Raw genomic sequence first — 27449 nt, 5'->3', positions numbered from 1 at the left:
CGTTGTATCCGGGATACCATATCCCCCCTTTACACCCTCTACTGACAAACTCGTACGGGTCTAGGGTATAAGTGCTATGGGCCATTTTAAAGGCAATAAGTACCTCTTCCTCTGGTATCATTGCCCAAGTGGAGAATCTCTTCGTTTGGCCATCCGGCAATAGTTCATTTTCGAATTTGTGATATACCAGGGTACCCCCTTATCCTTTTCTGACTAACTCGTACGGGTCTAGGGCATAAGTGCTATGGGCCATTTTAGAGGCAATACCAACCTCTACCTCTGGTATAATGGCCGATGTGGAGAATCTCTTAGTTTGGCCAGCCGGCAATAGTTCAGTTCGAATTCGTTGTATCCGGGATACCATATCCCCCCTTTGAACCCTCTACTGACAAACTCGTACGGGTCTAGGGTATAAGTGCTATGGGCCATTTTAAAGGCAATAAGTACCTCTTCCTCTGGTATCATTGCCCACGTGGAGAATCTCTTCGTTTGGCCAGCCGGCAATAGTTCATTTTCGAATTTGTGATATACCAGGGTACCCCCTTATCCTTTTCTGACTAACTCGTACGGGTCTAGGGCATAAGTGCTATGGGCCATTTTAGAGGCAATACCAACCTCTACCTCTTCCTCTGGTATCATTGCCCAAGTGGAGAATCTCTTCGTTTGGCCAGCCGGCAATAGTTCATTTTCGAATTTGTGATATACCAGGGTACCCCCTTATCCTTTTCTGACTAACTCGTACGGGTCTAGGGCATAAGTGCTATGGGCCATTTTAGAGGCAATACCAACCTCTACCTCTGGTATAATGGCCGATGTGGAGAATCTCTTAGTTTGGCCAGCCGGCAATAGTTCAGTTCGAATTCGTTGTATCCGGGATACCATATCCCCCCTTTACACCCTCTACTGACAAACTCGTACGGGTCTAGGGTATAAGTGCTATGGGCCATTTTAAAGGCAATAAGTACCTCTTCCTCTGGTATCATTGCCCAAGTGGAGAATCTCTTCGTTTGGCCAGCCGGCAATAGTTCATTTTCGAATTTGTGATATACCAGGGTACCCCCTTATCCTTTTCTGACTAACTCGTACGGGTCTAGGGCATAAGTGCTATGGGCCATTTTAGAGGCAATACCAACCTCTACCTCTGGTATAATGGCCGATGTGGAGAATCTCTTAGTTTGGCCAGCCGGCAATAGTTCAGTTCGAATTCGTTGTATCCGGGATACCATATCCCCCCTTTGAACCCTCTACTGACAAACTCGTACGGGTCTAGGGTATAAGTGCTATGGGCCATTTTAAAGGCAATAAGTACCTCTTCCTCTGGTATCATTGCCCACGTGGAGAATCTCTTCGTTTGGCCAGCCGGCAATAGTTCATTTTCGAATTTGTGATATACCAGGGTACCCCCTTATCCTTTTCTGACTAACTCGTACGGGTCTAGGGCATAAGTGCTATGGGCCATTTTAGAGGCAATACCAACCTCTACCTCTGGTATAATGGCCGATGTGGAGAATCTCTTAGTTTGGCCAGCCGGCAATAGTTCAGTTCGAATTCGTTGTATCCGGGATACCATATCCCCCCTTTACACCCTCTACTGACAAACTCGTACGGGTCTAGGGTATAAGTGCTATGGGCCATTTTAAAGGCAATAAGTACCTCTTCCTCTGGTATCATTGCCCAAGTGGAGAATCTCTTCGTTTGGCCAGCCGGCAATAGTTCATTTTCGAATTTGTGATATACCAGGGTACCCCTTATCATTTTCTGACTAACTTGTACGGGTCTAGGGCATAAGTGCTATGGGCCATTTTAGAGGCAATACCAACCTCTACCTCTGGTATAATGGCCGATGTGGAGAATCTCTTAGTTTGGCCAGCCGGCAATAGTTCAGTTCGAATTCGTTGTATCCGGGATACCATATCCCCCCTTTGAACCCTCTACTGACAAACTCGTACGGGTCTAGGGTATAAGTGCTATGGGCCATTTTAAAGGCAATAAGTACCTCTTCCTCTGGTATCATTGCCCACGTGGAGAATCTCTTCGTTTGGCCAGCCGGCAATAGTTCATTTTCGAATTTGTGATATACCAGGGTACCCCCTTATCCTTTTCTGACTAACTCGTACGGGTCTAGGGCATAAGTGCTATGGGCCATTTTAGAGGCAATACCAACCTCTACCTCTGGTATAATGGCCGATGTGGAGAATCTCTTAGTTTGGCCAGCCGGCAATAGTTCAGTTCGAATTCGTTGTATCCGGGATACCATATCCCCCCTTTACACCCTCTACTGACAAACTCGTACGGGTCTAGGGTATAAGTGCTATGGGCCATTTTAAAGGCAATAAGTACCTCTTCCTCTGGTATCATTGCCCAAGTGGAGAATCTCTTCGTTTGGCCAGCCGGCAATAGTTCATTTTCGAATTTGTGATATACCAGGGTACCCCCTTATCCTTTTCTGACTAACTCGTACGGGTCTAGGGCATAAGTGCTATGGGCCATTTTAGAGGCAATACCAACCTCTACCTCTGGTATAATGGCCGATGTGGAGAATCTCTTAGTTTGGCCAGCCGGCAATAGTTCAGTTCGAATTCGTTGTATCCGGGATACCATATCCCCCCTTTGAACCCTCTACTGACAAACTCGTACGGGTCTAGGGTATAAGTGCAATACCAACCTCTACCTCTGGTATAATGGCCGATGTGGAGAATCTCTTAGTTTGGCCAGCCGGCAATAGTTCAGTTCGAATTCGTTGTATCCGGGATACCATATCCCCCCTTTACACCCTCTACTGACAAACTCGTACGGGTCTAGGGTATAAGTGCTATGGGCCATTTTAAAGGCAATAAGTACCTCTTCCTCTGGTATCATTGCCCAAGTGGAGAATCTCTTCGTTTGGCCAGCCGGCAATAGTTCATTTTCGAATTTGTGATATACCAGGGTACCCCCTTATCCTTTTCTGACTAACTCGTACGGGTCTAGGGCATAAGTGCTATGGGCCATTTTAGAGGCAATACCAACCTCTACCTCTGGTATAATGGCCGATGTGGAGAATCTCTTAGTTTGGCCAGCCGGCAATAGTTCAGTTCGAATTCGTTGTATCCGGGATACCATATCCCCCCTTTACACCCTCTACTGACAAACTCGTACGGGTCTAGGGTATAAGTGCTATGGGCCATTTTAAAGGCAATAAGTACCTCTTCCTCTGGTATCATTGCCCAAGTGGAGAATCTCTTCGTTTGGCCAGCCGGCAATAGTTCATTTTCGAATTTGTGATATACCAGGGTACCCCCTTATCCTTTTCTGACTAACTCGTACGGGTCTAGGGCATAAGTGCTATGGGCCATTTTAGAGGCAATACCAACCTCTACCTCTGGTATAATGGCCGATGTGGAGAATCTCTTAGTTTGGCCAGCCGGCAATAGTTCAGTTCGAATTCGTTGTATCCGGGATACCATATCCCCCCTTTGAACCCTCTACTGACAAACTCGTACGGGTCTAGGGTATAAGTGCAATACCAACCTCTACCTCTGGTATAATGGCCGATGTGGAGAATCTCTTAGTTTGGCCAGCCGGCAATAGTTCAGTTCGAATTCGTTGTATCCGGGATACCATATCCCCCCTTTACACCCTCTACTGACAAACTCGTACGGGTCTAGGGTATAAGTGCTATGGGCCATTTTAAAGGCAATAAGTACCTCTTCCTCTGGTATCATTGCCCAAGTGGAGAATCTCTTCGTTTGGCCAGCCGGCAATAGTTCATTTTCGAATTTGTGATATACCAGAGTACCCCCTTATCCTTTTCTGACTAACTCGTACGGGTCTAGGGCATAAGTGCTATGGGCCATTTTAGAGGCAATACCAACCTCTACCTCTGGTATAATGGCCGATGTGGAGAATCTCTTAGTTTGGCCAGCCGGCAATAGTTCAGTTCGAATTCGTTGTATCCGGGATACCATATCCCCCCTTTGAACCCTCTACTGACAAACTCGTACGGGTCTAGGGTATAAGTGCTATGGGCCATTTTAAAGGCAATAAGTACCTCTTCCTCTGGTATCATTGCCCAAGTGGAGAATCTCTTCGTTTGGCCAGCCGGCAATAGTTCATTTTCGAATTTGTGATATACCAGGGTACCCCCTTATCCTTTTCTGACTAACTCGTACGGGTCTAGGGCATAAGTGCTATGGGCCATTTTAGAGGCAATACCAACCTCTACCTCTGGTATAATGGCCGATGTGGAGAATCTCTTAGTTTGGCCAGCCGGCAATAGTTCAGTTCGAATTCGTTGTATCCGGGATACCATATCCCCCCTTTGAACCCTCTACTGACAAACTCGTACGGGTCTAGGGTATAAGTGCTATGGGCCATTTTAAAGGCAATAAGTACCTCTTCCTCTGGTATCATTGCCCACGTGGAGAATCTCTTCGTTTGGCCAGCCGGCAATAGTTCATTTTCGAATTTGTGATATACCAGGGTACCCCCTTATCCTTTTCTGACTAACTCGTACGGGTCTAGGGCATAAGTGCTATGGGCCATTTTAGAGGCAATACCAACCTCTACCTCTGGTATAATGGCCGATGTGGAGAATCTCTTAGTTTGGCCAGCCGGCAATAGTTCAGTTCGAATTCGTTGTATCCGGGATACCATATCCCCCCTTTACACCCTCTACTGACAAACTCGTACGGGTCTAGGGTATAAGTGCTATGGGCCATTTTAAAGGCAATAAGTACCTCTTCCTCTGGTATCATTGCCCAAGTGGAGAATCTCTTCGTTTGGCCAGCCGGCAATAGTTCATTTTCGAATTTGTGATATACCAGGGTACCCCCTTATCCTTTTCTGACTAACTCGTACGGGTCTAGGGCATAAGTGCTATGGGCCATTTTAGAGGCAATACCAACCTCTACCTCTGGTATAATGGCCGATGTGGAGAATCTCTTAGTTTGGCCAGCCGGCAATAGTTCAGTTCGAATTCGTTGTATCCGGGATACCATATCCCCCCTTTGAACCCTCTACTGACAAACTCGTACGGGTCTAGGGTATAAGTGCAATACCAACCTCTACCTCTGGTATAATGGCCGATGTGGAGAATCTCTTAGTTTGGCCAGCCGGCAATAGTTCAGTTCGAATTCGTTGTATCCGGGATACCATATCCCCCCTTTACACCCTCTACTGACAAACTCGTACGGGTCTAGGGTATAAGTGCTATGGGCCATTTTAAAGGCAATAAGTACCTCTTCCTCTGGTATCATTGCCCAAGTGGAGAATCTCTTCGTTTGGCCAGCCGGCAATAGTTCATTTTCGAATTTGTGATATACCAGAGTACCCCCTTATCCTTTTCTGACTAACTCGTACGGGTCTAGGGCATAAGTGCTATGGGCCATTTTAGAGGCAATACCAACCTCTACCTCTGGTATAATGGCCGATGTGGAGAATCTCTTAGTTTGGCCAGCCGGCAATAGTTCAGTTCGAATTCGTTGTATCCGGGATACCATATCCCCCCTTTGAACCCTCTACTGACAAACTCGTACGGGTCTAGGGTATAAGTGCTATGGGCCATTTTAAAGGCAATAAGTACCTCTTCCTCTGGTATCATTGCCCAAGTGGAGAATCTCTTCGTTTGGCCAGCCGGCAATAGTTCATTTTCGAATTTGTGATATACCAGGGTACCCCCTTATCCTTTTCTGACTAACTCGTACGGGTCTAGGGCATAAGTGCTATGGGCCATTTTAGAGGCAATACCAACCTCTACCTCTGGTATAATGGCCGATGTGGAGAATCTCTTAGTTTGGCCAGCCGGCAATAGTTCAGTTCGAATTCGTTGTATCCGGGATACCATATCCCCCCTTTGAACCCTCTACTGACAAACTCGTACGGGTCTAGGGTATAAGTGCAATACCAACCTCTACCTCTGGTATAATGGCCGATGTGGAGAATCTCTTAGTTTGGCCAGCCGGCAATAGTTCAGTTCGAATTCGTTGTATCCGGGATACCATATCCCCCCTTTACACCCTCTACTGACAAACTCGTACGGGTCTAGGGTATAAGTGCTATGGGCCATTTTAAAGGCAATAAGTACCTCTTCCTCTGGTATCATTGCCCAAGTGGAGAATCTCTTCGTTTGGCCAGCCGGCAATAGTTCATTTTCGAATTTGTGATATACCAGAGTACCCCCTTATCCTTTTCTGACTAACTCGTACGGGTCTAGGGCATAAGTGCTATGGGCCATTTTAGAGGCAATACCAACCTCTACCTCTGGTATAATGGCCGATGTGGAGAATCTCTTAGTTTGGCCAGCCGGCAATAGTTCAGTTCGAATTCGTTGTATCCGGGATACCATATCCCCCCTTTGAACCCTCTACTGACAAACTCGTACGGGTCTAGGGTATAAGTGCTATGGGCCATTTTAAAGGCAATAAGTACCTCTTCCTCTGGTATCATTGCCCAAGTGGAGAATCTCTTCGTTTGGCCAGCCGGCAATAGTTCATTTTCGAATTTGTGATATACCAGGGTACCCCCTTATCCTTTTCTGACTAACTCGTACGGGTCTAGGGCATAAGTGCTATGGGACATTTTAGAGGCAATTAAATGGACTGGTAATGTTGAGATTAAAGACTCTTATTGATCTCCGTAATTTTGAAGAATTATGTCATTGAAATAGTAATTGACAGTTTCTATTTTTCTGTTTATTATATTCCTTCAACAAACTATGTTTCTTGTTTTTCTGATCTTTTTAATTGTGTGATACTATCGTATGTATTGTATATTTTAGTTTTAGAATTGGACTATATTTGTAGACAACGAACAGATTATGGAATGCCCATATGACAATTAATTCCATTTAATTACCCTATATTTAATCATCTTGTTTTAATTACTATAGTTTACATTGATTCAATAATAACAACATTTTAATGTTCATAATTGTTTTGTGTTGTGTGAGGCAATGCAATTAAACTTTTCATTTACTTTCATTTTAAATGACGCGGACCTTGCAGAAGACACCTATTGGCTTACTATTTCCTAATTACTTTATATTGCTATAAATAGCATAACCATATTGGATATTAACAGCAAAAGTTATTTTATTGTCACAATCTAATAACTACCCAAAACATTTCATCGAACGCGGTTTTGATCTCATGAATATTATTGACGGCTAGCATCATGAATATTAACGCCGGCTAGATCCACACTAGTTCGCTAACACCGTAGTTTTGTGAATGTTCGTGTCATTATACCAGTCACTAATATTACATGATTCAAACTGCTGATAAAGTCTATAATTTGAATTTTTACATGCTTTATAACGCCTAAAACTTATGTTCCGCCCAGTTATGAATTCTTTTATTAAGTTGATCAGTGTTCATATACCTTAAACGATTCCAATGATTTATAACAGTTCGCCACTGCCTTACACAAGGTCACGGGTTTCCAGGCTGAATCTCCATTCACTGCTACATTAGGTGTATACCGTCCGACTCCCATATAAAAACGAATTGCCTTATTTTGTATCGAATTTATACATGAAAATGTTCTATCACCCCACACTGCCGCTCCGTAGCTGATTGTACTCCAAACAATCGAGTCATACAATTTTGTGAAAGAATCAAACGGTAGTCCTCCAAAGGATTTATATTAAGATATCACTAGTCCCAAGGCACGGTTGGCGGATGCTGCTACGTGTTTCGCCATAATTTGATAGTCCAAATGCTCCGTTAACACTAAACCTATGTATGTATATTTTTCCACCACATTTATGTCAAGGTCGCCACATTTAAAACTGTTTATTGTCCTTGGGGTCGAATTTGGTCGAAAATGAACAACGTTTGACTTTTTATTCTTATTCTCTGCACACCAGAGCTGAAGCCCATCTAGCAAAACTTGCAAGTCTGATTCCGAGCCAGCTAACAAAACAAGGTCGTCAGCGTAAAGTAGAATCGACACGTTTTCCTCGTCAATATTTATTCCAGCATTTAATGAACATATATACGTAACAAGACCGTTCACATACACATCAAAAAGTAATGGTGAGAGCAAACAACCTTGTTTTAGACCACATTGGACATTGAACCAGTCCGTTAATTGTCCATTTATCCGAACACAGCACTCTACTGACTTATATAACGACACGATAGCATTATACATATTCCCTCATATTCCAATATACAACTAATCGGCAAAAAGATATTGATGGATTAATTAATTTGAACCGACTGTAGATAGTTTAATTTTTGACTGATGTACACGCTCTAGTAACAATTGATGCAAGCTATACTTTATTGAAATTTTAAGTAAGCATTATATTCGTTATTATTTTTGCCAATTACCACGAATATAATGTCTACCCCTGTTAAAACTACAATAAAGTATAGTTTGCGTCAATTATTTCGATTCGGATTAGGACAATTACAGTAATTTCTATTTTCGATGTGTGCAAGTGTAGGGAGTTTGTGTAGGCTCTTGACTTCCATAGACAGTTTTCTTCTAAATAGTTAGTTCGATCCACAGTTTAGTTAAAATTGTGCAAAGTTGTAATTGTCAAATTTAAAATCAGTGTAAAAGAAGTTAACACATTTATTAACAATAACAATATTCGTGTCACAATATAACAGAAAAGTTATAATTTAACGTCTTCTTCTTTGGAGGTCATGATCAAGTTTTGAACAAGTTGAATGAAACGTTGCCGTATCTGGGCGTTTTTCAATAAAAAATGAATTTCAGACATAAAAAAATGGAAAATCAAATTGTCCAAAATTTTATTTCAAGAGTTATTTTGAATATCTCTATTATGGACATGTTTTTATATAAAAAATGCAATCTTAAATACTCTTTAAAATGATTTTATTTTCATAATTTATGTACTGTTTCCTAGGGGACATTTGTCCACTATAAAACTGCTTCTAAACGCACATCTTATTGCATTTTAATGTCTCTTATAGACATCCAGTTTGTTTTACTTTATATACTAGAACAATCTCCCTTTTTTCGGAATTGGAGAACCATTTTAATCGATAACTTATGAGATTAGACAGTACTTCACATATGAAGGTACAGCTCATGTTTTGTAGTGGACATTTTGATGAGTTTCGTAGTGGACAAAAAGTTTCGTAAATGACATCAACCCTATCCTATATTGATAAAAAATACTGAAAATTACATGAAACTAACTCTTGTTATTTGTTTTGCCGGCACAAATATAATTGAAAAAAGAGTAAAAAAACGACTGCATGGTAGTGGTAGTGTCCACTACGAAACGTTTTTCTCCCATACTTGTTTCGTAGGTGACCGTTTCGTAGTGGACATATTCACATGTTGTATCCCCCCCCCCCCCCCCCAAATCCCTATATTGCAATAGTAACAAGAATGAATCTATTCACCAAAGCACGTACTAAGCTGTACACTGATATTGTTTTCATAATTTTAAAACCAGATACTGAAGGAGATTTGACCCGTTTCGTAGTGGACATTAACTCAGTAAAATACGGTATCACTCTGGTCCATTTGATGTGCTCAATTTTTTTTGCCAACGATTTAACTGCCGTTTTAAAAGCATCACTTCTTTTGTAAGACCCTAATGTTTATATCTCTTGCAAACATTGATTTTATAGAACTTTTTATCATGTTTATTAGCAAAATTTAATGACTTCGTTTCGTAGTAGACATTTTGTCAGGGATACACCTTCTAAAAATCCATTGTTAAAAGTTCTTTTTATTAAAATATGTTGGCTATACACATACTTTTGAATAATTAAAGAACTTCTATTAAAAGTAAAAAATAAAATTCATTTCTACCTTTTTTACAATATTTTAGAGTGTGAATGTTGAACATATTGAACAGGGGGTCTAGGGACATGCCATTTTGGTTATTTAGAACCATTCAGGAATAAATATCTTATTAATCCCTTTAAAAATAGTATGTTTCTTTGCTTAAAATTGTCAAATCTCATAATATTAATTGAATTACTGGAATGGACTGACTGCACAAAAAAAATACTTCTTTTAAAGAACAACTGACACATTCTTTTAAAAGTGGCTGGGACAAGAATTTACGTTTTTATTGAAAAACGCCCATTTAGGTCAAATATGTCAATTGCGAATCATTGTATGTGTATTAGTTACAACATGTGCATCATTTAAAAGTTTAAAAGTAAAATCATTTTTCCGGGTATTCAATTTCCAATATACGCATGTGTAAACACATTTTATTGGATTTCGAGCATGGGTTGGTATACAAAGCACGTCATATTAGAATACTGCTTTTATTATGTGGAATTATACACGAAAAAAAAATCAGTCAGATAAAAGCCAGTCCCTACTATCCACTTGCGTTTGTAGGCGGGGCTGGCAGAAGGCTGAATAGAATCCGAAATCAGAACATCACTAATCCGGTGTAGAGAAAATTTTATTTAGCTTTACTAGCTTCCGGTTTTTCACGATGTCGACTGCCAGAAAAGTCCTTGGCAAAGTTTCTGGTAAATAACATAATTAATCTCCTCCTGTTCATGTTTCATCTTATAAAAAATCTTTTCTTAAACATGTGTTGTGAAATCAATACGAAAACTGGCATTGTGTTTGACCATGCTGGAGTTAAACATCACAGACACTTGTGAAAATCATAGAAATCAAATAATTTTTCTGTTCAAACTTGAAAGGGTGGGTTAAAAACCTCATAAGTGATATTATACACAGAATCGTGTAATATAAGGCAAATGCTACCTGCGAAAAAAGAAGAACTCCACATATATAAGTAGCTATTCAGTATTGAAAAAGAATTATACATTATAGATTTTTTTCCTAAACTGAATTATTTGTTTTATTTAGAAGGTCATGGCTTATTTTTACATAGATAAGATTAGTAAATCATTTTTTTTGGTATAATATACATGTTTTGAAATAAAAAAAAAAAGGATTCTTCATTAGCTTCATAAATGAGGACAAATAGGTAAACCATAGCTTGGGTGTCTCTCGTAAAATCTGCACATGCAAAAGGAATAAACTGAAAAAATGAGTTGCTGATGCACATTGACATTATGTGGTGTTTATTGTTGTAATTACTAATTATGAACAGATTTTTTTAATTTTTATTTCCCAAATTTCAGCATGTTCAGGGCAAAAAACAAACAAACCCAGAACCCTTCTCTGGATATGCCACTGGTGAAGAGACTGCCAATTTGATCATTGGTTGTTAGAAATCCTAAAAAAAAAATCAAGAACGTTTTCCACAACAAATTCAATGATAATAGAAATCATTAATTGAATATTTACTGATATTTAAAGAAATTTTTAATGTGACCAAGACTTTATAAGAATTTTGTTGAAGAAATACAATAAAGAATCATTGAATGTAACAAGAAAAGGCACTGTTGTTAATTAAGTGATAAATGCATTAATGTCGATTTTCATTTTAATTTTATTTGCAATATATTATAGTAGAACATGTACAGTATTAAACTTTAGTAATATTCCATAATTCTGTTGGTGTTAAACTGTTTTATATTTTTTTTTAGAAATTTGATCCTTTCTACTTTTTTCATGTCAACTAGAATATTTTAAAATTTCCGTCTGGCTAATTTGGTGTTTGTCTGACATTTTGTCAGTAAGACAAAGTTTCCCATTGGGATACATGTAAACTGGTTGAAGATGTACAAAATGTATATTCTAACTAAAGGTGTATATTCTAACTATCAACTATCTAGGTAATTCCACAGAAGATGGCAGTTTGATTTATATTTTATCTTTATACAGCTATTGGCAGAGTAGGAATCAGACACTGTTACACCAACTCACGACCTAACCTGCTGGTCAACAAAAATACAAAAGTCATATGCCAAGGATTTACAGGCAAACAGGTAAAACTATCTACAATTTGTATTTTATCAAAAAACTGAGTTTGATGAATTACAATTAGATTTTGTTTTCTGTTTTCTGAGATCCACAAAGATATGAAGAAGGAAAAAGGGATATATATTTATATAAGTTGAAATGCAATTGAATTTCCCTCTTGAACGTTCAACAGGTTCTCATATTATTTTGAGGAATACCAATGAAACTTCACACAGTAGCTATAGGTACACAATAGCAGATGAAGAGAGAATACATATGATTATTATACAGCATGTACATGTATATATAGTAAAATAGATGCTCTGCGCTTCAGATTTTATAAATTTGAAAGCCAATCCATTCAATTATATCTTTTTTTCACTTACTAGTACAATGTAAAAGATATGCATCCTATGACCTTTAATAGTAAGATTAAAGACAAGAAATATAAGATATTGTAACATTCAGAAATTGTTGCAATGTTTTTATCATTTGCGAAAAATGCAATAGGGTTATTAAACATGTTAAACTCCCATTTTGAAATTTTTTATATAAATTAAACAGGATTTTTCTCAATACAATGTATTGCAAAAATTAAAATTGCATTTTAGTCCAAAATGACAAAATTGCAATTATAAACTGATAAATGCACGCAATAATTTTAGAATTTACAGTATCAAAAAAGTATAGAAAAGTTGATATGAAATGACCAGTCATGTACATTTTTTTCAACTTTTAGTGTGTGGTTAACAAAAGGGCTTTAATACAGCTTAAAATGTGATTAAAAATTGCTGAAAATGTTGTTTTATATTAAAGGGAACATTTCACAGTCAGCAAGCTATTGAATATGGCACTAAAATGGTTGGAGGTGTGTCTCCAGGAAAAGGAGGACAGAAACATCTTGGACTTCCTGTGTTCAACTCTGTTCAAGAGGTAAGTATCAGGGCATGAAGATTATTTTGGCAGGCCACTTACCCCAGGAAAAGTGATAAAAAAAATCAATTTCCTGTTTGCAATTCCACTATCTCCTGTTGAGACAAGCAAAGTGGGAGTTTTGGGCCCCGGAAGAAAATTTTGAAATTTAGGATGCAAAATCCTGCAATCTGTGCATACTTTTTAGGGGTTTAACATATTTTGAAATTTAAACAAGTAATAGGGACAAATTATTTTATTTATTTACCAGAAAAGGACTTTCCCAACGGGATATTACAAAAAATGTATTAACTGGAATGTCAGTTCCCATGTAATAATTTACTTTCCCTGAGAAACAGGAAATGGTAATCTTTATGCCCTGAAGTATGTATGTGCTTTAGTTATTAAAAATATTGTCAGCTGAAATGTAAAACTAGGGAAGTCAAAGTGGAAGTCAAAGTGACCAACAACAAAAAAGTCATTCTTTTACAGATTACAGGTAAAACAATGGTGTTACTATTGTCATAAATATATGTAACCAATCAAAAGTAGGAAAGTTGTCATTATACTATTGCATGTTGCATTTATGATTATAGGCTTATATATATATCTTGTATCTGCAATATTCAGAGGTCATGTTGATGGTTGATAAGCGACATCCTGTCCCAAAATGTTAATACTTTTAATTTGAAACGATTCTTTATAAGAACTAAAAGATGAGGTTTGATTAACAATGAGACAACTTTCCAACAGAGACCTAATGGTGTAGATCTATGTAAACAACAATAGGTCACCAATCTGACCATATAAACATCAACTCTGACCATATAAACATCAACAATAGGTCACCAATCTCACCATATAAACATCAACAATAGGTCACCAATCTCACCATATAAACATCAACAATAATCAGCCCCATACCATATATATAATAGTAAGCAATATAGGCCCCACATGAAATAATGTAAAATATGTGATCTTTGAAAACTTTGTGATTCAGGTATTTGTTTTAGTATTTAAGTCAAATTTCAGAGTTTAATTAAATCTATTCACTGGACATGAATAGACTTCTGAATTATAATGCTATATAAATAATATACATGATTAAAAATTATAATAACTATTGAGAAATTTGGGGCATCCATACCTGGATTTCCTTTAGAATGAAATTCAAAACAGTGTGGCTGTGGCCATTGATTGACACATTAAATTCATCCATTGACTGGGACAATTTAGGTGAAGGTTTGTATGTAACGACCACTGCTCACTATGTACTTTTTAAAGACACTTAAACTATGGGGCCACCAAAGGTTCTCAACACCTCAATGAAGTAATTCGGGTGATTTATAACAATTATATAAATCAAAACATAAAGGTTATTCCTGATTATTTTTTCGAATTATTTTATAATTAAAGGCGTTAAGAAACCTTTGGTAACCCCACAGTTTAAATGTCTATCGTAGGTACGTCGTGAACAGTGGTCGTTAAAGACAAACGTTCACGTAAATTGTTCCAGTCAATGGATGAATTTAATGTGTCAATAAATGGCCACAGCCACACTGTTTTGAATTTCATTATATTAGAAATGCTCTAGACAAATGATTAAGTATGATCCCCTTGTTTGATTTAAGATCGAAAAACAACATTAAAAGGAAGTTTTAGGATCTCCTTGGTTCCTGCAAGATTTTTTGCATAAATATTTATTTAATACTTCTTTCTATATCTTCTGCATTGAATTTGTATAATAAGAGAAAAACAAACAGTGACTTTTATTGATTTTCTCTTGTCCTCATTAACAGACTGTTTTTGTTTTTCTTGATTTCTAGAAGCTATACAAATAACAAAGAACACTGACCCTTAAACTGTAATGATTCAATAAATATTATACATTAATCATCCTTGGTTGATAGAATAATAAAATAATGAAGATAGGACATTTTGTTTGAAAAAAATACCAGTAATAACTAGTTATAACTTGTTTAAAAAAACAATTAATTATTATGCTTCTTAACCCTGATTAACTTTGACAAGATAATGAATGTCTTTGGAAATGAAGTGTTAAGGAAACTATTGTTTGTTTTTAATCTTAATGAAGACATTGTTTTGCAGTGGAAAATAATATAGACTATCAAATTGGCGTAAAAGAACTGAGCAAACTGAATTAGTGACATGCTTAAACTATTTACCATGACATATTTAGATAGTTTTGGATGAATTTAAATGATAATTTACTATTTGTCTTATATATATACAATGTATGTATTAAAAAAAATGACTTATATCACATTTATACCACATTTTAGCATCGTTTGTTTACATTTCCTTGTTGTGATGATTTTCTGTTTCACAAGCGTGTATTTTCCCATAAAATGCTTATATTCTTCCGTCATCGTTCTATGACGTCAGAATATCATTCATAAAAAAGCATATGACGTGGGAGTACGATCAGAACAGCCCTGACAAAATATTCATATTTTACCACGGGTGTGTACTCAAAGCATTTGAAGGACGTCATGTTAGAACTTGAAATATGTTAGGTTTAAAGTGCTTAGATAGTTCACTTCCAGCTTTTTTATGCCCCAACTACGATAGTAGAGGGGCATTATGTTTTTATGCCCCACCTACGATAGTAGAGGGGCATAATGTTTTCTGGTCTGTGCGTCTGTTCGTCCGTCTGTCTGTCCGTTCGTTCGTTCGTCTGTTCGTTCGTCCGTCTGTCCCGCTTCAGGTTAAAGTTTTTGGTCAAGGTAGTTTTTGATGAAGTTGAAGTCCAATCAACTTGAAACTTAGTACCCATGTTCCTTATGATATGATCTTTCTAATTTTAAAGCCAAATTAAACTTTTGACCCCAATTTCACGGTCTACTGAACATAGAAAATGAAAGTGCATGTTTCAGGTTAAAGTTTTTGGTCAAGGTAGTTTTTGATAAAGTTGAAGTCCAATCAACTTGAAACTTAGTACACATGTTCCCTATGATATTATCTGTCTAATTATAATGCCTAATTATATTTTTTATCAAATTTCACGGTCCATTGAACATGGAAAATGATAGTGCGAGTGGGGCATTCATGTACTTTGGACACATTCTTGTTTGGTCTGTGTGTCCATTCGTTCATCCCGCTTCAGGTTTAAGTTTTTGGTCAAGGTAGTTTTTGATGAAGTTGAAGTCCAATCAACATGAAACTCAGTACACATGTGCCCTATGATATGATCTTTCTTATTTTAATGCCAAATTAAACTTTTGATCCCCATTTCACAGTTCATTGAACATAGAAAATGATAGTGCAAATTTCAGGTTAAAGTTTTTGGTCAAGGTAGTTTTTGATGAAGTTGAAGTCCAATCAACTTGAAACTTAGTATATATGTTCCCTGTGATATGATCTTTCTAATTTAAATGCCAAATTTGAGTTTTTACCCCAATTTCACAGTCCACTAAACACAGAAAAAGATAGTGTGAGTGGGGCATCCGAGTACTATGGACACATTCTTGTTTTAAATTAGAATAATATTCAGTCTGTGCCAAAAACATCAAGTTACTTATAATTTAGCAAGTGACCAGAAATATTAAGGGTCTAAGAAAAAGAAACAATTTTCACAATAACAAAACATTTCTAGAAGCAGTACGATTGAACTTGATATTAAATTAAATATTTATTTTCAGTAATTATTATTCCTGTACTAAATAAGATGATCTACTGGTATTTTTTTTGTCATCCTCATTTTCACCTCATTAATTTTTAGAAGCTGAGTAAGATTGAATTGATACATAACTTATAAGTTTTAATATTTATATTCATTGATATTTTTTTCAATTTAAAAAGTTGACCATTAGGTGTATCTAAATGTCATCTTCACTTTCACAGAGCTATATTAATATAATTGATTTTATTATTTATTGTCGGGGATGTAACACTAATCATCACCTGGGGCTTAAAGATTGCTATCGCAAAATAACAGTATGATTTATTTTAGTTCTGTAAAAGTGTACTTATATTCCAATGTAATTCATAAGAATTGGGTACACTTCGGTACAATTCAAGTGCAGTGTACTTTGAAAACATTTTCTATGATACATGTATATGTTATTTGACATGTGTATAGGTCAGTGTTTGTTGTTTTCTAGATACACAGCTGTTTATATCCCTACATCAGTGTTTTTTTCAGTGCACATTTTGTTTATATACATGTGTATTTCAGGCAAGAGATCAGACCAATGCTGATGCAACTGCCATCTACGTCCCTCCACCATTTGCTGCCGCAGCAATCATTGAAGCAATTGAAGCAGAAGTGCCACTAATTGTTTGTATAACTGAGGGTATCCCACAGCAGGACATGGTTAAAGTCAAACATAAACTCATTCGTCAATCAAAATCCAGATTAGTAGGTCCCAACTGTCCTGGTATTATCAAGGTATGTTGATCGGTACTAAATCCCAAAAATGATTTGTTCCAAATTTTCCCAGTTTATATATTTACAATACAAGTTTGCAAGTTGGAAGGTTTGAGCTGTTTGAAAAATTACAAAATCAACCTTGCTTCAAGAGTTAATTTTAAGTATGCTAACTATCATTTCAAAGGCAGGCTATAGATCTGACTATTTTAAAATAGACTAAACCTTTATTTATACTGCAACTAGTTGTGTTTATTTCCAAAATATAGTAACGCAGCTATATTTTGTGCAGTGTCAATTTCATCATGGAACACTTTTTCCACAGTCAGGGGTTCATTATGGATGAAAATAAGTTAGAAACTTGTGTTTCAATTTAAATAGCTTTCAATTTATTAAATTAAGTTGCAGTAAAACCTCGCCCCTTCCCAGTTTCTCAGCCTCATACAAAAAAGTTTATATTTTTCTGGCATTGACCTAATTTTGTATATTTATGTCCACATCGTCTTACTGGTAATGTTTTAATTATCTAATTCAACGAAAAGCCTTATTGGGCTCAAATCTATGTTGGAGATATATACCTCTTGAAAGATGTCTGCTTATTTTTATTTCAGCCTGGTGAATGTAAGATTGGTATCATGCCAGGACATATACATAAAAGAGGGAAAATAGGTAGGTACATTGAAGACCCATTGGTGACCTTCTGCTGTTGTCTGTTCTATGGTGGGGTTGTTGTCTCTTTGACACATTCCCCATTTCCATTTTCAATTTTATATTATAAAGAAAACAGGACACAAATATCACAATATGATTTACAGGTTTACATCATTTATTGGTAATAGGCATATGACCCACATTCATCATTCTAACTAACAGCAAATAATTATTGAGGGAATTCTATATATGAACATGCATACCTTGACTGTATCACTTTATCAGACCTCAAATACATTTGTATTTAATCAAGTTTTGATGTCTTATTTATAAATGAATGAACTTAACAACAAAATTATTTTCATTTACCTGTGTACAAAAATGGTGTATAATATGACGCAAAAAAAAAATCAAAGTTGATGTTTTTTCTGAAATTGTTTAGTATTTCACAGCAGTATAATGAGTCTATAATACTTTTACTTTAATTAAAATGTAGAGAGTCTTATAACAACAACACTTTAAGGACTGCTGCAGAAAATTTATTGATCGACATGTTTCGGTGCCTAGGGCACCGTCATCAGGATAAAAACAATACATAAAATCATGCTAAAGAACAAAATCGGGTTGTTAAAATTTAAACGTCACAATGTTACAATGGTAAGTAACGTTATTAATAACAACTGAAAGTGAAAGTGAAAGTTCATTGTAAGTATGTAAGTAAACTATAAAAAGAAATTGAAATAAAATGTTTTTGTTGTGAAAATGTTTGTTAAAATTATTCTGCCAACATGTGTTTGTCCTCTTGCATCGTGGAAAGAATAATACAATAAGTTGTCAGGCTGTGTATAGACTGTATAGGTTGTGTGGTCTGAATGTTCATTTAACTTTCTTCCCCAAAATAGACGACATTTTATCAGCAATTCCGTACCATTTCGACTGGCTTCCCTTGGCCAGAGGTACTGCTTCCAATCGCGTCAGGAATGCTGTAAAATGTTTCGGTCGCCGAGAGTAAAGGACAAAGTATAAATATCACTAGTCTATATGTTGAATTTGAACTATGTATCGTTCATCAAACTATCGGGAATGGCCAGTTTTCTGTAAAAGTGGTTGTATCTCGAGGGTTGTATGTTTGATTACCATATTTTCGGCAGCTTCAGATTGAATTTAAAGAATACGAAATCGGGTGCATTTAATTTCAAATGAATTTCTGTAAGAGAGAATTAATTTCCTATCACTGTTCTTTTCCTCCTTAAGGCTCGTATTGGGTTAAGATGGTCCGTTATTATCTATTTCTTTTCTTGTGTTTGATGGCAGCATTCTCGGAAGGTTCCTGTGGGTGCCTCAACAAAATATAACTTTGTTTACTCTGTGCGAATGGCTAGTATGATTAGCGCTGGTTGCAACGGCGGTTTCCTTACGGAATGCAGGGGTTCACGATAAAAAATAAAATCAATTACAAACGAAAGTGAACCAACGCCTGGTGAGTCTGTAGTACGGTAGAGTCCATAAAGTGGATACCTCGCCGGGTGTTTTTCGATTGAGTTAAGCAATTCCAATTGATATTTTATAGTGTGTCTTTCTATGTTGTGATGTTACACTGATGTTTCAGATAAGGGATAAGGTTTGGTACCATTAAAACGTTCAATCCCGCTGCAAATGTTTGCACCTGTCCTAAGTCAGGAATCTGATGTTTAGTAGTTGTCATTTGTTTATGTGGTTCATAAGTGTTTCTCATTTCTTGTTTTTTTAAATAGATAGACCATTAGTTTGAAAGGTTTTACACTAGTAATTTTTTGGGGTCCTTTATAGATTGCTGTTCATTTTGAGCCAAGGCTCCGTGTTGAAGATGGTACTTTGACCTATAATTGTTTACTTTTGTAAATTGTGACATGGATTGGCACTTATACCGCATCTTCCTATATCAAATCTTGACCATTGCCTAAAGAGGTAAATTGCATTCACCAAAGGACTTTGTCAGCTAATAAAAACACAGCACATTGCAAGCTATAAAAGTCCTTGAAATGACAAATGTAAAACAATTGAAATAAGAAAACCAAACGCCTCATTTATGTATAAAACCATAAACCAAAATGATATACAAAAAAACTCATATACATGACAACATGTAAAACAATCAAGAGAAAAAAAACATATCAAGGTCAGTTCAGTGATGCTCAAGGTCAAAATATTTGAAAATCCAAAACCTGGTAAAAATATTGAAGAGCTGATATACTAAATAGGACCAATAGTAAAACCAAACCTTGTTATCAGATTATAACATAAATAATATTTGTTTATTTAAAGGCATTGTTTCAAGGTCTGGCACCTTAACATATGAAGCAGTACACCAGACAACAATGGCTGGACTAGGACAGTCACTCTGTGTTGGTATTGGTGGAGATCCATTCAATGGAACTAACTTTATTGATTGTTTAGAAGTTTTCTTATCAGATCCACAAACAGAAGGTACACACATTATTTACAGCCTTATCAATTCCATAAACAATCTCTTTTTAAATAAGAAAATTCTTACCAATGAAATAGTATGGATTCATTTATTTTGGTAAGTACCCACTTTTGAGGGTAAGGAATTGGCACTTTGTTGAACACAAAATCCACAAAAATTGGTATGACCTTATAAAAAATAAAACATGGCACTCAATATTCAAAAACACAATAACTTGTTTTCTATTTTTGATAAAAAGCATGAGTTGCAATTGTTGGTTTTCTGTATAAGTATGATATTCTATGGCTCCAGAATTTCAAAAGTTTAACTAAACAGGAATTATAGTTTTTCTCACTGTTGAAGGATGTACTGAGACCTATAACTGCTTCTATCCACTTCATTTGATCTCTGGTGAATAAGTTTCTCGTTAGCAATCATACTGATGCACCTATAGCTTGTTTTTGTATTTTTTGTTTATTTGCTCTAAAAAAAATTGTTGGAGAGTGGACAAAAACAATATAACATACTTAAATTATACCTTTAGGAATAGTATTGATTGGAGAGATTGGTGGAGGTGCAGAAGAAAAAGCATCTGAATATCTCAGGAATAATAACTCTGTAAGTACAACATATCCACAATAATTGGACCAGCTTATATATATATAGAGAATAACACATGGCAAAATCAGTATAATATGTCTTATCATCCCGAGACACCAATACCAGCCCAAGGGCCTTTAGGCCTGAGGGATGAATTTGGTCGAGGGTGATACGCATGTCAACATTACAGCCTCCCAGCCAATTCTGTCAATTCAGAAATAATTGAGTGCATTTATAATTGCAATTGTTAACCAATACACACAAATACGAGTTTAATTTCTGTTTCAGTTTTAGGAAATGCTGCAAACAAATAATGCTATAAAATAAAAAATCCAAGTTCTAATTTTGCAACACTATCTCTATGCAATTTTCCCAATGCTAAAAACAAATTTAAGTATGTACAGCAATCATATGAACTTAAGCAACAAGACAATGGACTCTAACTGAATCATCCTTAGGTTGAAATGATTAAAACAAGGAATTCAGAAGATCTGACATCAACATAAATTTGTAACTCGACAAAAAACAGAAAAAAATTACTGACATTGGTCATACCAATTTGATAGTTTGATACAAAAGTTTCAAGAAAAGAAACAAATTTAATTCATTGAGAGTTCGCTGTTTTAGATGTAGTCTTGGTTAATTTTTTGAAATCTTACACATGAATTGTTGATAACATTGAAAATGAAACAATGGCATTACATTAGTTTCAAATGGAGTTTGTATAAAGAAATTCAGAAAAGGTGAATATGTGCAGAAATCCAAAGACTTTAAAACGCTATAATAACAGTTTAGTTTAAACATATTTATTTATAGTGGATTGGGAAACAAGTTTTGCAACTTATATTAATCCCTTTCCACTTTGCGGGTGCAAGTGCTGCCTTGTAGGGGCATCAGCCTGCTCTATTTTGAAGTCTACAAGGGTGTCTTTTACATGCAAGAGATATGGCTCTCTCTTAACACGGGTCAGCCATTTATCATCCCCTTCCAATGGACTAGCATCGTTTCCTCAAGACCATACTTGCATATGGTGTCAATGGTAAGCCGAAAATTCAGTCCCTGAATATATACAATTACAGATTTATATATATAACAATAACAGATGGGTCCATATCAAAAGTAGGCTGATTTATCGGAAATTTCAATATAAAACTTCCTATGAACTGTTCACAATTCATCCTTCTTTTTCAGGGACCAAATGCCAAACCGGTTATATCCTTCATTGCTGGAGTTACAGCACCTCCAGGACGAAGAATGGGACATGCTGGAGCTATCATTGCTGGGGGTAAAGGTGGAGCCGAGGAGAAGATCGAGTCATTGAGAGAAGCTGGGGTAGATGTAACCATGTCTCCAGCTCAACTAGGAACAACTATGGCTAAGGTAAAAATTGTACAAAAAAAAGGGGGGGTCACTGGTGTAGATGTAGCCATGTCTCCAGCTCAACTAGGAACAACTATGGCTAAGGTAATAATTGTACAAAAAAGGGGGGAGTGTTCACTGGTGTAGATATAACCATGTCTCCAGCTCAACTAGGAACAACAATGGCTAAGGTAATAATTGTACAAAAAAAGGGGGAAGGGTGTGGGGGTCACTGGTGTAGATGAAACCCTGTCTCCAGCTCAACTAGGAACAACTATGGCTAAGGTAAAAATTGTACAAAAAAAAGGGGGGGTCACTGGTGTAGATGTAGCCATGTCTCCAGCTCAACTAGGAACAACTATGGCTAAGGTAATAATTGTACAAAAAAGGGGGGAGTGTTCACTGGTGTAGATATAACCATGTCTCCAGCTCAACTAGGAACAACAATGGCTAAGGTAATAATTGTACAAAAAAAGGGGGAAGGGTGTGGGGGTCACTGGTGTAGATGAAACCCTGTCTCCAGCTCAACTAGGAACAACTATGGCTAAGGTAATAATTGTACAAAAAAAGGGGGTAGAGTGTGGGGGTCACTGGTGTAGATGTAGCCATGTCTCCAGCTCAACTAGGAACAACTATGGCTAAGGTAATAATTGTACAAAAAAGGGGGGAGTGTTCACTGGTGTAGATATAACCATGTCTCCAGCTCAACTAGGAACAACAATGGCTAAGGTAATAATTGTACAAAAAAAGGGGGAAGGGTGTGGGGGTCACTGGTGTAGATGAAACCCTGTCTCCAGCTCAACTAGGAACAACTATGGCTAAGGTAATAATTGTACAAAAAAAGGGGGAAGGGTGTGGGGGTCACTGGTGTAGATGTAACAATGTCTCCAGCTCAACTAGGAACAACTATGGCTAAGGTAATAATTGTACAAAAAAGGGGGGAGTGTTCACTGGTGTAGATATAACCCTGTCTCCAGCTCAACTAGGAACAACTATGGCTAAGGTAAAAATTGTACAAAAAAAAGGGGGGGTCACTGGTGTAGATGTAGCCATGTCTCCAGCTCAACTAGGAACAACTATGGCTAAGGTACCGGTAATAATTGTACAAAAAAGGGGGGAGTGTTCACTGGTGTAGATATAACCATGTCTCCAGCTCAACTAGGAACAACAATGGCTAAGGTAATAATTGTACAAAAAAAGGGGGAAGGGTGTGGGGGTCACTGGTGTAGATGAAACCCTGTCTCCAGCTCAACTAGGAACAACTATGGCTAAGGTAATAATTGTACAAAAAAAGGGGGAAGGGTGTGGGGGTCACTGGTGTAGATGTAACCATGTCTCCAGCTCAATTAGGAATAACAATGGCTAAGGTAATAATTAAACTAAGGAAAGAGGGTAAAATCAAGTTTATGTGATAAAATAATTGACATCTTTGCAATTTTCTACAAAAAAGGAATGAGTAAATGAATGACTACCCAAATTCAAACTCTGTCTGAGTGTTGTGGTTCTAAGTAATCTGTATGAGTTTCATAGAATTTTGATCAGACAAACTCAAGTACTAAATAATTTGTTTCAGTTTTGCAAGTTAAAAAGAGGCATAACTCTAGATTTGTAAATGATTTAAAGCCCAACTTCAACCTCTGTTTGCGTGTTGTAGTTCTTTGCATTGTGCATGAGGTAAACTTAAATAAAGTACGGAAACAAAAATGGGACAGATGGAAGAAAAGTCAAGGGTAACATTTAATTTCCCATTTGCCTCAGGCTGGGCATAGAAAAACTTGAGAAAAATACAAATGTTTATGCAGTTGAATATGAATTTAAGATGATAAATTAAAGCCAGAATAATCATTCTTCCATTCCCATACACTTGTGTATTATATTTGTTTATCTATCTATTTTCAGGCTATGAAGGCAGCAGGAAAGTGATGATCAGATTCCTAAAGATATTTATAGACATTAATCAATAATTTAGACAAAGATTTTCATGATTGTTATATTTATGAATTTTGTGATGAATAAACAATAAACCTTATATTTGGATGACTTGAATTTGCTCATATGGAAAGGAGGAAAAAACTGTGAATTCGGTATTAAAGCTTCCATTAAAAGTCAGATGTTGCTGTTATGGTAAAAGGTGTTACATCAAAGTCTGTATTTCAGAGCACAATATCTTTTGCTCTATGTTTGTTTTGGTACTTTACAGTGAGATTGTTGAGATTTTTATGACAAGTTTTTATGCCCCACCTACGATAGTAGAGGGGCATTATGTTTTCTGGTCTGTGCGTCCGTCTGTTCGTTCGTTCGTCCGTCTGTCCCGCTTCAGGTTAAAGTTTTTGGTCAAGGTAGTTTTTGATGAAGTTGAAGTCCAATCGACTTCAAACTTAGTATACATGTTCCCTATGATATGATCTTTCTAATTTTAATGCCAAATTAGAGGGTTTACCCCAATTTCACGGTCCACTGAACATAGAAAATGATAGTGCGAGTGGGGCATTCGTGTACTGGGGACACATTCTTGTTTTCGATGTCTTAGCCAGTTATAATTTGTCCCACAACTGTGTGATTTGGTCTACAGACTACAAGTGATCAAAATCTTACAAAAAAACAATGTAACATTAAAAGTTTTTTTCTTATATATATGGTAGTTATATTTGTATGTGTGAAGTAAGTAATTATACCCCACACAACAAAGTTGCAGAGGGTATAATGTGTTTGACCTGTCCGTCAGTCCTGTTCTAGTCATTGCAACTCCTCTGACACCACACAACAGAATTTCATGTGTGACAAAAGACTCCAATTGCAAGACTAGGATTACAATCCAGTGTAAACCATTTGTATAAAGCTTTATATTTCAGAAGGTAGAAAACCTGGATATTTTATCTTTCTTGTATGCATAAACTATATGTTATGAAGTTTTTGTCTGTCACAAGTCCATTGTCCTTGACCTCATTTTCAAGGTTCAGTGACTGCTTGAAAAAAGTATTTTTGTCATGTGAAAATCAGATACTAAAGGCAAAAGGTCAATGCACATTTATCAGATACAATAGGCAAAAGTTTAACTATTTGGTGTATTAAATGATTATAAAATTGAGAATGGAAATGGGGAATGTGTCAAAGAGACAACAACCCGACCAAATAAAAAACAACAGCAGAAGGTCACCAACAGGTCTTCAATGTAGCGAGAAATTCCCGCACCCGGAGGCGTCCTTCAGCTGGCCCCTAAACAAATATATACTAGTCCAGTGATAATGAACGCCATACTAATTTCCAAATTGTACACAAGACTCTAAAATTAAAATAATACAAGACTAACAAAGGCCAGAGGCTGCTGACTTGGGACAGGCGCAAAAATGCGGCGGGGTTAAACATGTTTGTGAGATCTCAACCCTCCCCCTATACCTCTAACCAATGTAGAAAAGTAAACGCATAACAATACGCACATTAAAATTCAGTTCAAGAGAAGTCCTAGTCTGATGTCAAGATGTAACCAAAGAAAATAAACCAAATGACAATAATACATAAATAACAACAGACTACTAGCAGTTAACTGACATGCCAGCTCCAGACTTCAATTAAACTGATTATTTTTCGTGTGGCCGTCCGTCTGTTATTCAGTATTCGAACGAGAACACATATGAAACTTTGCTTTCGACAATTTTGAATAAAACTTAACTATTCACATTTATTTAGAGGCTCCATTAAGCAGAGGAAGTTCCCTTTGTATTGTGAATCTTTTATGATATTGAAAATTCGTTACCAGCTGAATCAGCTGTTGTGTCATTTTTTTAACGTATCCCGGCCGATCGTACGAGAACATTATGGTCAATGCCTTAGTAGTTAAACACTCCCATTTGTTGAAACAGAGACTTTCTAAACTAAGTATATACTAGTTTAGAAAGTCCCTGGTTGTAGTTATATACATGTCTGTTCAGCTTTCAACAATATTAAAATTCAAGGTCCTCGACAAAAAAAAATACTTGCTTTCTATAATCTTGCTTTATATGTTTTTTTAACTTACCAGTTCGATTTCTAACAAAAATATCTTTAAATACAGATAATAATTGTTTGTATAAAAAATTGCTTCAAGGATCCAGCAATACTGATGTTTCTTAAAGTAAGGAAATCGAAGGAAAACGGGTGATTTTTAGCCATATTGAGAACAAAATCCGAGGTCACAATGTATTCAATGTTAATAATTATAGGTCAAAGTACGGCCTTCAAGACGGAGCCTTGGCTCACCCCGAACAGCAATCTTAGTTTGTTTTGCATAAAAATTGCTTCCAGGTTCAAGCAATACTGATGTTTCTTAAAGTAAGTAAATCAAAGGAAAACGGGTCTTTTTTAATCATTTTACTGCGAGAAAAAAATCTCTAAGTTGCATCAATCGGCGGTCACAAACCCCTGCCTCCCCTGAATTCGAACCCTAGTTACGGCCCTGCGTACCGTAACCCATTCATATAACAAACTTTCAATATCAATTCAATCATTAGTACAGCAGGAGAGATTCTTGTTTTTAGCTCACCTGGCCTAAAAGGCCATGTGAGCTTTTCTCATCACTTGGCGTCCGTCGTCGTCGTCGTCGTCGTCGTCGTCGTCTGTCGTCGTTAACAATTTTTCAAACATCTTCTCCTCTGAAACTACTGAATGGATTTGAATGAAACTTAACATGATTGTTCCTTAGTATATCCTGCACAAAATGTGCGCTTCGATTTTTGATTCGTCAAAAAACATGGCCGCCGTTACTTAAAATAGAACATAGGGGTCAAATGCAGTTTTTGGCTTATATCTCAAAAACGAAAGCATTTAGAGCAAATCTGACATGGGGTAAAAATGTTCATTAGGTCAAGATCTATCAGCCCTGAAATTTTCAGATGAATCAAACAAACCATTGTTGGGTTGCTGCCACTTAATTGGTAATTTTAAGGAAATTTTGCAGTTTTTGGTCATTATCTTGAATATTATTATAGATAAAGATAAACTGTAAACAGCAAAAAAGATCAGCAAAGTAAGATCTATAAATAAGTTAATATGACCAAAATTGTCAATTGACCCCTTAAGGGGTTATTGTCCTTTAATGACAATTTTTCACAATTTGTTCATCATATTTGCTAACTTTAAAAAATCTTCTTCTCTGAAACTACTGAATGGATTTGGTTAAAACTTAGCATGATTGTTCCTTAGATTATCCTGCACAAAGTGTGTGCTTTGATTTTTGATCCGTCAAAAAACATGGCCGCCGTTACTTAAAATAGAACATAGGGGTCAAATGCAGTTTTTGTC

The 27449-nt window shown here is 36.6% G+C and overlaps 1 protein-coding gene across 1 annotated transcript; it reads left to right on the top strand.

The window, feature by feature from the left end:
- Positions 1-10327: 10327 nt before the first annotated feature.
- On the top strand, positions 10328-24209 carry LOC139521164 (succinate--CoA ligase [ADP/GDP-forming] subunit alpha, mitochondrial-like). The gene is made up of 9 exons (XM_071314473.1): positions 10328-10460; positions 11734-11837; positions 12628-12744; positions 16925-17137; positions 17728-17785; positions 20072-20233; positions 20758-20831; positions 22005-22193; positions 24072-24209. Exons 1-9 carry the CDS (start codon positions 10424-10426, stop codon positions 24093-24095), a joined length of 978 nt encoding a protein of 325 aa, XP_071170574.1. The 5' UTR covers positions 10328-10423; the 3' UTR covers positions 24096-24209.
- Positions 24210-27449: the final 3240 nt, after the last annotated feature.

Source organism: Mytilus edulis, chromosome 4, assembly GCF_963676685.1.
Source record: "Mytilus edulis chromosome 4, xbMytEdul2.2, whole genome shotgun sequence".
Classification (NCBI taxonomy): Eukaryota; Metazoa; Mollusca; class Bivalvia; order Mytilida; family Mytilidae; genus Mytilus; species Mytilus edulis.
The sequence above is the reverse complement of the archived record's forward strand: the minus strand, read 5'-3'. Positions and strand labels throughout refer to the sequence as shown.

Bases quoted from the DNA above. Each gene is read 5' to 3' on its own strand.
- LOC139521164 (XM_071314473.1), top strand. From the start codon at position 10,424: ATGTCGACTGCCAGAAAAGTCCTTGGCAAAGTTTCTG. The intron at 11,838-12,627 runs GTAAAACTATCT...TTTATATTAAAG, and splicing joins AAGGATTTACAGGCAAACAG to GGAACATTTCACAGTCAGCA. The intron at 17,786-20,071 runs GTAGGTACATTG...GTTTATTTAAAG, and splicing joins ACATAAAAGAGGGAAAATAG to GCATTGTTTCAAGGTCTGGC.